Source organism: Aspergillus viridinutans, assembly GCF_018404265.1.
Source record: "Aspergillus viridinutans IFM 47045 DNA, scaffold_2, whole genome shotgun sequence".
NCBI lineage: Eukaryota > Fungi > Ascomycota > Eurotiomycetes > Eurotiales > Aspergillaceae > Aspergillus > Aspergillus viridinutans.
This window is the reverse complement of record NW_025091218.1, coordinates 4,289,896-4,302,340: the sequence shown is the minus strand read 5'-3', so window position 1 is coordinate 4,302,340 and position 12,445 is coordinate 4,289,896. Positions and strand designations below refer to the sequence as shown.

General features: G+C 48.8%; 4 protein-coding genes across 4 annotated transcripts; 2 read left to right on the top strand and 2 right to left on the bottom strand.

Moving 5' to 3' along the window:
- Positions 1-283: 283 nt before the first annotated feature.
- Positions 284-1,240, top strand: Aspvir_004920 (DUF3632 domain-containing protein; the record flags this gene model as incomplete). The annotated part of the gene is made up of 1 exon (XM_043268142.1): positions 284-1,240. One exon carries the CDS (start codon positions 284-286, stop codon positions 1,238-1,240), a length of 957 nt encoding a protein of 318 aa, XP_043124077.1.
- Positions 1,241-2,120: 880 nt separating this feature from the next.
- Positions 2,121-2,576, bottom strand: Aspvir_004919 (RTA1 domain-containing protein; the record flags this gene model as incomplete). The annotated part of the gene is made up of 1 exon (XM_043268141.1): positions 2,121-2,576. One exon carries the CDS (start codon positions 2,574-2,576, stop codon positions 2,121-2,123), a length of 456 nt encoding a protein of 151 aa, XP_043124076.1.
- A 1,816-nt stretch (positions 2,577-4,392) lies between these two features.
- Aspvir_004918 (phosphate permease) lies at positions 4,393-6,536 on the bottom strand (the record flags this gene model as incomplete). Its single annotated transcript, XM_043268140.1, has 7 exons — positions 4,393-4,603; positions 4,656-4,825; positions 4,871-4,893; positions 4,944-5,845; positions 5,891-6,243; positions 6,290-6,400; positions 6,459-6,536. 7 exons carry the CDS (start codon positions 6,534-6,536, stop codon positions 4,393-4,395), a joined length of 1,848 nt encoding a protein of 615 aa, XP_043124075.1.
- Positions 6,537-7,331: 795 nt separating this feature from the next.
- Aspvir_004917 (uncharacterized protein) lies at positions 7,332-9,488 on the top strand (the record flags this gene model as incomplete). The annotated part of the gene is made up of 6 exons (XM_043268139.1): positions 7,332-7,843; positions 7,900-8,502; positions 8,559-8,893; positions 8,942-9,151; positions 9,210-9,404; positions 9,454-9,488. 6 exons carry the CDS (start codon positions 7,332-7,334, stop codon positions 9,486-9,488), a joined length of 1,890 nt encoding a protein of 629 aa, XP_043124074.1.
- Between the last annotated feature and the right edge of the window lie 2,957 nt (positions 9,489-12,445).

The following is a 12,445-nucleotide window of genomic DNA, read 5'->3' as shown; positions in this document are numbered from 1 at the left end:
GATGGTAGTTGATAGTATTGATAACTCGACATCTCCATATTTTTCTGTCCATACTGTAAGACTCTTAAAGCGCGGATTATCCATGTAATTACCAAGTGTTGATTACGCGCCGAAACTGCCCTGGCCAATTCTCATCTTTCTGCTCATCCGTGGGACCGTGACCACAGGCGCAAGTCACTGCATCCATAAAACAGTCACCCGCCCCGCCTCACTTCTGTAACAACCCCTTTACCACTTCATGTCAAGTTTCATCTCGCCTCTGGAAAAGGCCAAAACTTTATAGATGTTGCCCACTCTGGAAGATGCCCTTCGCAGTCGGGAAACTCTCCGTGTTCACCACATCGCGGCGATTGACGCGGAAGTTTTGGAACAAGGCTACAACGACGATAACACGTTCTGGCACAAAGTACGAATATCTGTCCAAAATTTGTCAACCCGATACTCCAGGTCCGGCCTTCCGATTGTTTTCTATGAGTATGACTTGCGCGAACTGTGGTATAAGTTGATCCAGGGTGCAAAAATCACGGACGCCAAACACCCCGCTCAAGACCGGCTGGCAGCCGAAGTTTTGCACGCGCGTGAAATGGGTACCCTGTCTCGCAAAATTGCGGTTCCAGTCCCAGGGTTACAAGGAGAAGGACCGAGACACTGGAATCAAGAAGAAGCCTTGACATCCGATGGCAGGATCTGGGCTGATCTGCCCTTTCTTGTCGAAGCAATATATGAACCTTGGAAAAATGCCCTAGAACTACCGGCACGCCAACGACGTAATCCTAGCGCTTTTATAGCCCGCCTTGCCTCCTGGGGCGTCCGGGATCCCGACTTGTGCTTGTGTGCTCTTTGGATCTTACGGGATGCGCTGGAGACCCCGAGACCATTGGTTTCAACTGCTACGAACTCCGAGAATGACCTACTGCCGATTGAAGACATGGTACCAGCAGCCGTGGTGTGGTTTGAGTTATGTGGCCACAAGATTGAAAGTCTTTGTCTTATGAACTATGATTTTGATGATTCGGCCATTGGTAGCCTTGCAAGGGACGATGGTGTCGATCCAACAACTGGATTCAGCATTTCGCGATGGCACTTCTGGAAAAGACGCTTAGATGAGCTCAGCACCTGCGGCCATGAAGAAACGGCAGCTTTTGCTCTTCGGGGTGCAGATTGTATGAAGTTTTGGGGCGAGAGGATCTCGAGCCTTGAACAAGGGCAAATTTGTCCAATAGCCCTCAGAGAAGGATAAGGGGTTACTCTTTCCCAGTGCGCGTGGAAGGGAATGCATGTTCCTCAGCTGTGAAAGTGGAGGACTGCACTACTTGTGTCTCCCTGCATGGAATTATTTGGCCTACAATTCTTGATATGTACCCTTCCTGCAAACATTGACGACACATCCTTAAAAGCGTCCTCGATCATCCTCGTAAACGTATGACGTAGGCCCATATCTCTCGACTTGTCGACCAAGACATGCACCATCGTCTCTGGTGCTCCACAGTCACACTTATTCTTCACGAAATCAGCGTAGTTCGGCATATGATGTCGACAATGGCCCATCCGCAGTTCTATGGGAAGATAGGCCAGGTGCAGTGTCATATTACTGCAATGTGGTCATGCCTAATAGGGAAGTTTGTGCAATATTACCGTGCAACTACTGAATATTACTTACAAGCCGTGATGCTTACGTCCTGGTAGAAGGTAATTGGATAATTTATTAGACAGCTAAGACCCTTAAGAAGGTCAGCAGAAACAGACCTTTTGTGTGATGATTACAATGCTTATAGTGGCTTATAAGCTTATAGTCCTTACGGAGCTTACAGTAATTATGATGCTTATAATACTTGCGATCCTTACAGTGCGTACAGTGATTATGATGATCCAGTTCTTAGATACTTACTGTGCTTACCATATGTCAAACAACAGGTGTTGCTTTAATCCCTTGACATGTCCGGGGAAAAGGGCTCAACCATTTTCAAAAAGACAGGACATCTACATATATATATGTATATATTAAGTGCACCCGTATCATCTATATATGTAAATGTCCTAGCCGCTCTAGTTCACATTAAGATGCTTGTACAAATCGGTTCTTGGAGCGGGCCAGGATACATCTCTCAGATCTAAAACAATTATGCTCGCTCAGGTTTCAGCATCTCAAGATCGGAATCCACTTTGTAACCCCCCTGCGTGTGCGACAATAGCTTGCTCGGGTGGGATGCAATAAGGATAATACAGCAGGCAAACATCAGTCCCGCATCAAAAACATAAATAAAGACCTCCTTGCTCTGAAGATACCCGTCGCTTCCTTGCACATATTCGGCCACACGATAGACAGACCGAATCATAATGAGAACGCTAACGGTGTAAAGAATCCTCATGTAGTGGTTCCATGGCAGCTCTGCGGACATCATGTGATGCATGGGTGTTGCAAGCATACGGCGATGGAAAATCACCGAGACGATCATGAAAAAGCCGAAGAACAGAATCTGAACAAACAGACCACCGATGATCATATATTCTCCCATGTTGACTTTGTCCTGGGTTTTGGCAGCCGCGAGCAAGCCACCACCTGCCCACCAATGCATCAGCTATGGTGTTGGATTGATATTTGGTACACGCTTGGAATCACTGCATACCTCCGCACTGCATCAGAAATGAAATAACGTCACCCATCACAAAGACCTTGGTCAGCCAATTCGTGCGAACCCGCATCCAGCAGTCGAATAATCCGGCCCAGGATCATGTACACAGACGCGGCGAACAGCGCTGGAGCAAGGAGAAGCAGCAAGCTCTGCCCTATATACGGCTTTGTCGTCCAGTTTGGGGTCTGCTTTGCACTGATGTATCTGCAGAGGTAGCCAATAGCCTCGACTACGATGAGCAATTGTGTCAGCCTGTGTAAGCCATACCCCGGACACTAGCCTCACATCTAGTATCATCAATCTCGACCACGCAAGGAGGGAACTACACACAAAAGCCACCTATAATGAAGGCAGTCATGAACCAAGCCCTTGTCTTTGCCATCTGCCATATATGGACAACTGTGGTTAACCCGAAAATTGCGGCAAACGTAACAGCCGCACCTGCGGAAGGAGCGTAGTGGTAAAGCTTGAATGCCATGACCTGGATAGCAAAGGGAAACGGACGCAGCTGCAGTAGTTAGAACACGGATTGGGAGGAGTCTGGAGTGAAATCCTGGGTCAGACAGCTTACTGTCTTTCAAATTTGAATTAATCGTTGAAGAAAGAAAGGGTGGACATGGAGAACAAATATAACCAGTGAAAGTCATCCAGTGCTCCGGCTGCTCCTGCTGCTCCACTCCAGCTACTACGTATCTGATTGATGGTAGCTAGCTGGCATTCTTGAATTTGTCATGTTGGTCTGGATGCCGTAGAAACAAAGTTCATCAAGGTACTTCGTACAATTTGCCAGCTTGAACATCTTTAAACCCCCCCTGAAACATCACTTTGTCATAGAGCGTAGCTAGCTAGGTGACCCGAATCGGTCATTGGTACGAACTACGAGCAGCGGATCTCAGCTTTCCACCTCAACTGGGCTAATGTAAATTAGGAACCTCTATAAGTTGCTACAGAGACTGTCCAGTCTATAAGGTCTGTTGTGGATCCAAGAAGCTCTTTCCTGTGTGCCCCATTAAGGTGAAGTGTCCATTGAGCTTCCGGATCCATCTCCCTCAGAGGACAAGAAAAAAGAGGGAAGAGCAGGGAAAAAATGGTAGAAAAAGATTTCGCCCGTAGTTTAGGGTTTACGACCAACATCAACTCATAGGGAGTAAATTTGCAGAAGGATCTTGCATTATCGGTAAGCCAACACTGCTTGGGCAATACTAATGCTGGTCTCCGGCTGTACATTGCAGGATCATAGGCAGATCCTTTTATGAGCACATCGTGCCTGGATGTGCCCAGAAAAAGCCTCATATGGCTGAAACTCGCAGTGCTCAACTACGATTTTCGCGTCTGCCCACCGATGGTATGGACCAACATGCCCAAGAAGGTGAACAGTACGAATACGAAAACCCATTATGGTTGCTGATCTGGTGGGTCAGAGGCATCGGATTGGCTCCACTTAGATTGCCTTTGGGACTCCAAGACATTTATTTCCGATGGCTAGCATTACGTACTATTTTAAGCGTCCCGAACACCTCCGATAGATTAGTGGCATGATAATCCTTAACCATCACCTCATCTCTACTTCCCATCTGAATGCAAGGAGAATACACTCTTCGCATGCGATTTACCTTGTACTATTACGCAGTGATCCATATCTGCCCAGAGAGCATATGCTTATGATTGATAGCGACTGGTGAAAAGGTGAAACGGAAACCCATGTACAATTGTGAGCGGGCCTATTAATGCCAGATAATAACACAGCAACTATCCGGCATTATACTCCAACACTATCCCCATCAACTTGAGTCATCTCTGGGCTTGATCCACGTCCAACATATCCATTCATCACAGCCTGTGAAAACTCGGCATCTGGCATCATCCCATCTGTCAGTTCCTCCAAGGACTTGATGCGTCCGTCCTTGTCTCGGACATCAGGGATGAAGAAATATGTGATGAGTAGGCCCATGAGCATGAATAAAGATAGACTAGCCGCTTGTCAGTGGAAATCACCACAAATCCTATCTGAAAGGAGCCTACCAGAGAAGAGCATATCCCAACCAATCCGGTACGTTGGTATAGTCCGCCCCGTTCCCGAAATCCACATATGCCAGGAAACACTGCGCAAGGACCGAGCCGAGTTTGCCAAAGGCGGCCGCGATGCCGTGGCAGGTGCAGCGGAATCGAGTTGGAAAGAGTTCAGCGGGGAGCTGACGGTCAGCTTATTTCCTGAATGCGAGGGTTGGGAGACTTACCATATATGTTGTTGCGTTGGGTCCTAGGTAGCATGTTAGCAAGGTCAGGGACATGGTGCAAGGATATACTCACCAAAGTTGAAAAATATCTGGCAGATAATATACAACACCACCAATGCCGATGGGTCATCTTGTTTCACCAGATGCTGAAACGAAGCGCCAATAACCACATTCAGTAAAAATAGCCAGAAGAATCCGTTCAGCTGGATATTGCGCCGACCCAGTTTATCGATCGCCAGGATTGACAGCAGATTACCCACGATAGCGCCAGAGGAAACAACAACAATACTCTGCCACGCTGTCTGAAAAAGTAGCTGATACAAACTAGTCCGGGGCAGCTTGCTTCCGAACCAGATGGTTCGCGTGAGCCGCGGACTGATGAGCCCTAGGCCGTAGAAGGGGAGGTCCAGACAGAACCAGCAGAGGGATGTGGCAGCCAGTTTCCTGAAGTTGTCCTTCTGCCTGAGGAAGACTTTGAAGTCTTTCCAAATTGCCAATGGGGAGGTGGCATCTTGTTCCGCAAATGGGACAGCAGAATCAGGCTGGTCGGGCTGTTGGTCTGCTGATTGGGTCGGCGATAGTCGGAATGAACCTGACTGCGGAGAGGGTGGTTCTACACTGTTCACTGATGCACTGTCAATGCTAACACGTTGGTAGAATTGCGATACGTCATTGACGGCCTGAAGACTGTCTTTGGTGACTTCTGCTGTATAGCGAGGGGACTCGATGATCGTCAGTCGGAACCACAATGCGATAAAGGCAGGCACTGCTCCTAGTCCGACAAGCAGCCGCCAGATGGTGTCAAGACTTCGGATACAGTTTCCTGTACATGTGGTCGTATTAGGGTCGGTGGGGAGACGGTGTTTGAAGCCCGCCACCGCGACGAGAGCAACCAGTTGCGCAGCGAGCTGTCCGAGGGACTGACAAAAGAAGACCGTTGCAAGTAGTCGCCCACGTAGTCGAGTGGGCGCAAACCTGAGATCATCAGCTACGCTCACGAGATGCCGAAAAGGATCTTACTCAGAACAAATGACTGCTGACAGAGGATAATCCCCACCCAAACCAATACCGAGCAGTCCACGCCAAAATAAGAAAAGGGCGATAGCAGACATGGAGTTCTCGGCCCCGGAAGACGATAATGCCAGTCCCAGAGTGGCGAAGATCAGAATAACCAACTCCATGCCGTACATCTTGCTTCGTCCCCAGATGTCCGCAGCGACGCCAAAGGCGATCTGGCCAAGAAGAACACCGCCTAGAGTGACTATACTGAGAGCCACCTCATAGTCATGTCGGACTGCATTGGGCTCGTTCCAGTTCGAATGGTTCCAATAGACAATGTTCATCATGGGTAGAACCATGTTTACAGAGAAGATCTGCAAAGTCAGTTCATGAATCCTGTCCGATGGTGCCGTCACGTACACCGTATGCATCAGTGAAGAAGCCGAGACCTGCGACGACCACGATCCACATCCATTCCCGTCGTCGAGCGCTTTCAAGTCTACCGATGATGTAGGCATGTCTTTGAGCGGGCTACTCTTACGGTTAGCAACTGATTCATGGCTAAGCTTTTGTATCCATGGATCCTCACCGTATGGTGCCGGAAGTCCTGATATTCCTTCCATGGGTAGAATCGCAGTCCCAGAGCGGCTAAGCGGGGATATCGCATATTGCGGGATAGTGTATTAACTTAGGGACTGAATCAGGATTCAAGAAAGCAAAGACACAATGACTTATCCGCTGCCGACTGGCAGCCATCCTGCTCCTAAATCATTATCAAGACAGGGCTGACGACCCTTTTCCAGAGTCAGAGAGCTGAGCTCATACTTTTGGAAGGAGTTCGCCCAGGCAAAAATACGAACGACGGGCAACAGCCACACAATCTCCCCTATCAAAATCCAGGGGCGGAGTCGACTTGAATGTGCCCTGTGGACCACGAGGCCGGCATCCCTGCACAGACCCGAGACATTTGTCAAACTGCAACTCGAGACGATAGGCTAGATATTAACGACTGAATTGAAATTGCCGAAGGTCTTCGCCAAAGACACCGTTGGAAGGATGCACGTTGTGTCGACGACGGCGGCTATTGGACCGGGAGTACGAAGCCATCGATCCTACTCCGTAGTCTAGACTCTAGTCCCCTTGGCGCCACCACGTGTGATGGATGATTGTGTATATGATGAATGCCCTTCACTGCCACAAAGCGCCCATTGACATGCTGCTGACGAGACATGTATTCTTTCGCCACCCGTGGGAGGCAGGCGTATTTTGAGCCGCCAGCCTGTCAGTGCTTGGGCAAGGCTATCAGAAAGGGTGGGGACCAGTTCGCGTGTCGTTTCTCCCCCTGGCCCATGCTCCGTCTTCGAGTTCCACTTTAGATGATCCACGGATGTAACCTGATCCTCTTCGGCATTACTACCTTGTGAAAGTCTGAGCTATTGTTTAACTATCGACGTTATACGGGATGAGCTTCGGCTGGAGCGCCGGAGATGTGTTACAAGCCGCCAAGATCGCCTGGGATGTCTACAAGTGTATCGCTGACGGGACTCAAAATGCCAAGGTTGATTTCACACAGTTCAAAGCAGAGTTCGAGTTGATGAGAGCAACCATCGAAGAGTTACAAGAGGCAGAGAAAGATGTCCCAGTCTCCAAGAGGGTCGCCCTTGGTCAGTCGTATCAGCAGACTATCATCGAATGCACCGAATTCGTCAAGAAGCACCAAAGACTAGCCAGCAATATACATTCAGGCGGACCGAAAGAACCTTTACAATGGCACAAAGTTTCGGACAAAGTCAAGACCCTTTTCCATCAAGTCTCATGGCCGATAGAACGCAAAGAAGCCGAACGACTGCGCCGCGCGCTCGAGCGGAATGTCCAGCTAGCGAACTTGATGGCAACCAATACAGTGATTGATATACAGAAACAGAATAGGCAGGAAAATAGGCAGGATAATTTGGAAATTCTGCGTGCAATTAAGTATCCTGAAGACCGATCCGCGATAAATCCCGAACCGTTACTGACTGACCTTGCAGAATCATGAGCCTACAGATATCGTTCATCCTCCGCCAATGCATGCCAGGACATACTTCCAACAACGGAGACAATACTCTGGAAAGCCGGCTCTTGTCCGAACTTGGCCAGCGAGCTTTGCCACGGTTACGGGACACGGAACAGCAGTCACCCTTGCTCGAATTTCCTGGTTCAAGGTCCGACGAGCGGGACTCGAAGCCCCTTGTGCGCATCCAAGATGTCTCCCACAAGCTAGAGCACCTTATAATGCGCCGTGACATGCCAGTCGTTGGCTTCCTAGACCAGATCCGATCGGATATTCGTGGCGCCTTGAATCAGGCTGGGTTCAAACATGTCACCGTTCCTGGTCAACTGGCGTTGAATGCACCTACTAAACCCAAGGAGCCTGCGCGAATCTTGAACAGGGAGATTGATGAGTGGGAGAAATTCAGCGACTGGGTTAAATTCCAGCTCCTGCACCAAGAGCGCGCGATCACCCCGGCACGGAGGGAACACTCGACGCATGATGACGCTCCCGGGGAACCGCCTCCTACGCCTCCACTGGATGCGCCCATCAGTACTCGCTACCGGTGCACGGCAGTGAAGACGCAATGTCCTGTGGTGATGTAAGTGTTCAGTCAGGAGGTATAGGTGTATTTGCGGCTTGCTTATATAGAGACAGGCATTTTCCGGATCCGAATCTCAAGAACCACGAATTACACAAACCGGTTAAATGCACAATAAACGTCTACCTGCATCACCGTACGCGCGATGTTGGCTTCATCGAGGCAACAGATGTGACTGGCGCCGTGAACATAACTCATCGGATACACGAAGCCACATTCCGAGGAGCCCAGAGCTCCATGATTCCATATATCGAGAGTGCTCATGTTGTCAACGACCCGACCAGTCCGTTCAGGATATGCTTTCAGGGATCTCACCGTGTTAAGATCGAGTCGAATGGTGCTGTCGAGAGATATGCCATCTCGCCGGTATATATCTGTCGGAAGAAGGCTGGTGAGTACCACTATTGCATTTAGAACTACAGCCCCTAATCGGATCCAGACTTTGTCGCTTTCCAGAGCATACTCCTAGGGCGAAACATTCTCTACTGCGGGGACGTCAAGTATATCAACGCCGATGGCGTCGAGGAACACTGCTCGCTTGAAACTATTCGTGTCCTCCAGGACCCGCTCACATCAGCGCGGAGTTTACTCTACTTTGGCAAACTCAAGCTAGGTTCGAATGTAAAGATGGGCTTTTTGGAATGGCCTTGTATGTACCATGCCTTTAGGAGCTGTCGAATCTACTGTGCAGTTACTAAATTTGACAGTGGACGGATTCGTTGAACTCAGGTACTCGAAGCTATCAACCAGGCTTCAACTGCAGGGAGGGGCCATCACGAGACGGAACTCGATGGGAAGTGTCGGCAGCATGATGTCGAACGATTCACGCCACTCAACCATGTCAATGTCGAGTTCAGGTCGCCACATAAGACAGTTGGCAATTGTCTTTCATGATGAGAAAGGTATGTTGGTTCTCATGCAAGTTCGTTATGGATTGTTGACAGTTCATAGATTGTGAAGCATTCCGTAACACACTTCGGGAATAATGAGGGAAACGATGAGCGCTTCTGCTATTAGAAACCGCAACTTTGAATAGTGACTGTATCTCATGTATAATTGCTAATAATTTGAATACCACAATTGACAACGATATTTGACCAATACAGCAACCCACCGTCCTAGAACAAGGAGGACTCGGAGTCTAGTTATCCCTGCAATCGTAGGCCTCGAACATTCGGCACCAAAAGAGCCATTGATGCGGATGGAGTGTAGAACTAATCGATTATGCTCGGAGCACCTTAGAACACCCAACGCTTCACCGACTTTACATACTCTCAGCTAAATCCCATCACCCCCCCCCCCCCCACCTCCAATGGGAGACCGAGCCAAACCGCAACCTACTTGAAAGGCTGCCGTCAGTCTGGTACAATCGTTCGCACTGCAGGCATTATCGGCGGCGCATGAGCAAGCCCCAGTCACGAAATCAGAGGATTCGCAAAAGCATCCAATGTCCACGACGCCTCCGGTACAGCCGGGAGTTGCTGCAATGGCGCGATTGATGCATCCGAACTGGTAGACCCTCATTAGTCCGTCCTTAGCTAGGCAGGTGGGCTGGAAGCAACTCTGTGTCGCAAGGCATATCTGATAGCAGAATGGTATGCTACATGGACCTGTCCACATGCTGCATCCCATCTCTGCAAGCCTCGAAGTTTTTATATAAGTGACGTTGCTATACCGTAATGCAAAGACCGAGCTTCGATATGGAGAGAGAAGCTGGGAATCCGGAAATGGAGTCTTCTATCTAGCCGATTTCTCATCTGTCTCTTGACTCTCAAATAATAATAATATCTGACATCTGCTGCATAATCGCTGTGGACAGTTGAATTATCAGATATTTAATTGAACGGTCTCATGTCTACCATGATATCTATATCCACAACCTTTGTGCCACCTTGATTTATTCCGGCAATATTAAACTTCTGACACACTGCCTTCCCGGAACAAGGTGGTTAACAATCTGCATGGATGCAACCGTTGTAGGGTTGTTTTCACAAGCCCCTAGTAGAGTAGATCCTTAATAGGCCGTGCGTTTATCATACTAAGCGCATACACCATGGAATTTTTGAATCCTCTTCATTGCAAACTAACTATAGCTTCACTGTCATGACCTCAATCCCCTCAGCCTCCATAGATACATGTCTGTACTAAACCCACAAGTGCAGCAGTAGCATACTCAGGGTCACAGCCACCAGCATATTGTCCAGGACACTGACCACTACAATGACACCTACCATGTCCGTGAAAGCAATCATTTTGACTCGGTGTACTTGCTCTCAGGAACTGTGCAACGCTCGGGAATCATCGTCTCATCTCACTGTGTTACAACAAGAAGCAGAACCACATGTGATATTAACGTAGGACTGCAGGGCATAGCAACATAACCTACAGCCTATAAAGCTTCCAACCGCTTACTTGAGGGGTACAACTACCGACGGTGTTTCAGCAACTGGCAGAGTGCTAAATTTGCCAATGGAGCATCCAATGAACCGAGGTTGTACGACGTCAATTACTCTACATTCAAGCAATGCACATGCAGTATGCAGTACCAAGCCACCAGTAACACTCTGCCTGGAGTAGCGGATGGATTGTCGGGCCACTGTCATCTTTGAGTGTTGCTCTAGCTCATGGTTGACCGCTACTGACCTATAGAGCCTCGACCCTCAAGCACATATGCGTTGGATCTCTCGCGTCGTGTTGATCGAGATACACGAATTGGATCAATAGAGAGCCCCTCTAGTGTGGGATAGGACGTCCAGATACGAGCCAGGATGTATCTCAAGTAATTCATGATCCTACGCGGAAGCGTTCGACGTTCATGTATTAAAGCTGTCGAATTATGATTTGAAATCTGAATGACTTCAGTTTAGCCGGCCTCTTATTATCCTTTGCGTAAAGTTACTTGAGCAGCTGATGTTATCCTGCAAAATGTGAGTCCGCAAGACTCTCAGACTAAAATCAGACCCCCAAGGGATTAGGTGAACCACCAATGGTGGTATATACAGCTCGCGGTCTATATCTTGTACATTTGAGATATAAACAAGAAGCCTAAGAAGCCTACTGTGTTTGAATGATTCAGTTCCTTGGATATGCGACAAATGAGGCCGTGGTTGAGGATGACCAAATGCGGCGACACCGGATGCACTCCGACAACCACCACTTTCAACAGCAGATGGAGACCGTCTTCTCCTCTTCATCTCCATTATTGTATCCTGTGGGCGCGTTTAATTTATGTGATAACTATGGTCGTCCGCGCTATGCGTTAAACCCGCCACCGTCCACTTTTCATCACATTCATTATTCTCTCCATCCTATGCTTCGTCTGGCTTCTAAACCAGTCGTACGCTTCGCTATCCTGGCAGGAGGCATCTCCCAACTTCTCAACGAGTCGAATAGCCAAGGTGTCGATGCTGTACGGGAAGCCCAACTGGCCAAACCCCCGGGGGAGAGGGTGGACCGGTTGATGTATGCCTACCATACCAGGCTGGAGAGAGTGTATGTACTGACTGCGACAGGTAGGTTGACGCTGACTCGATTATTCTCAATGGTGCGGTGCCCGCTGAGATCTTTCTCCCCCTTTCGATCTCGATAATATCCATTTCGTCGCAACGAAAGATCACAACGGCCTCAACACGGGAATTATCTTCCTGCATGTCCATGGACCATCAATATGCTCGTCGAGAGTCTCGCTTACCCTCAGTATTTTCCTAACGAGAATATGGGCCGCTCTGTAGACCAGGAAAGCATGGCACAGGTGCTCAATAAAACGACCGGCGGGCCCGATGGACATGGATATAAGGATGGCAGTGTCTATGTACCGCGCACATGGAACGCAATCAAGGAATCAATTTCAGTTTGATCCGGCTCTTTTCTCGGGATGATCTTTCAAGATAAGATCTATTTACTCATGCAGATTGCCGATCCGTTTTTCAAGCCTCATGTTCCG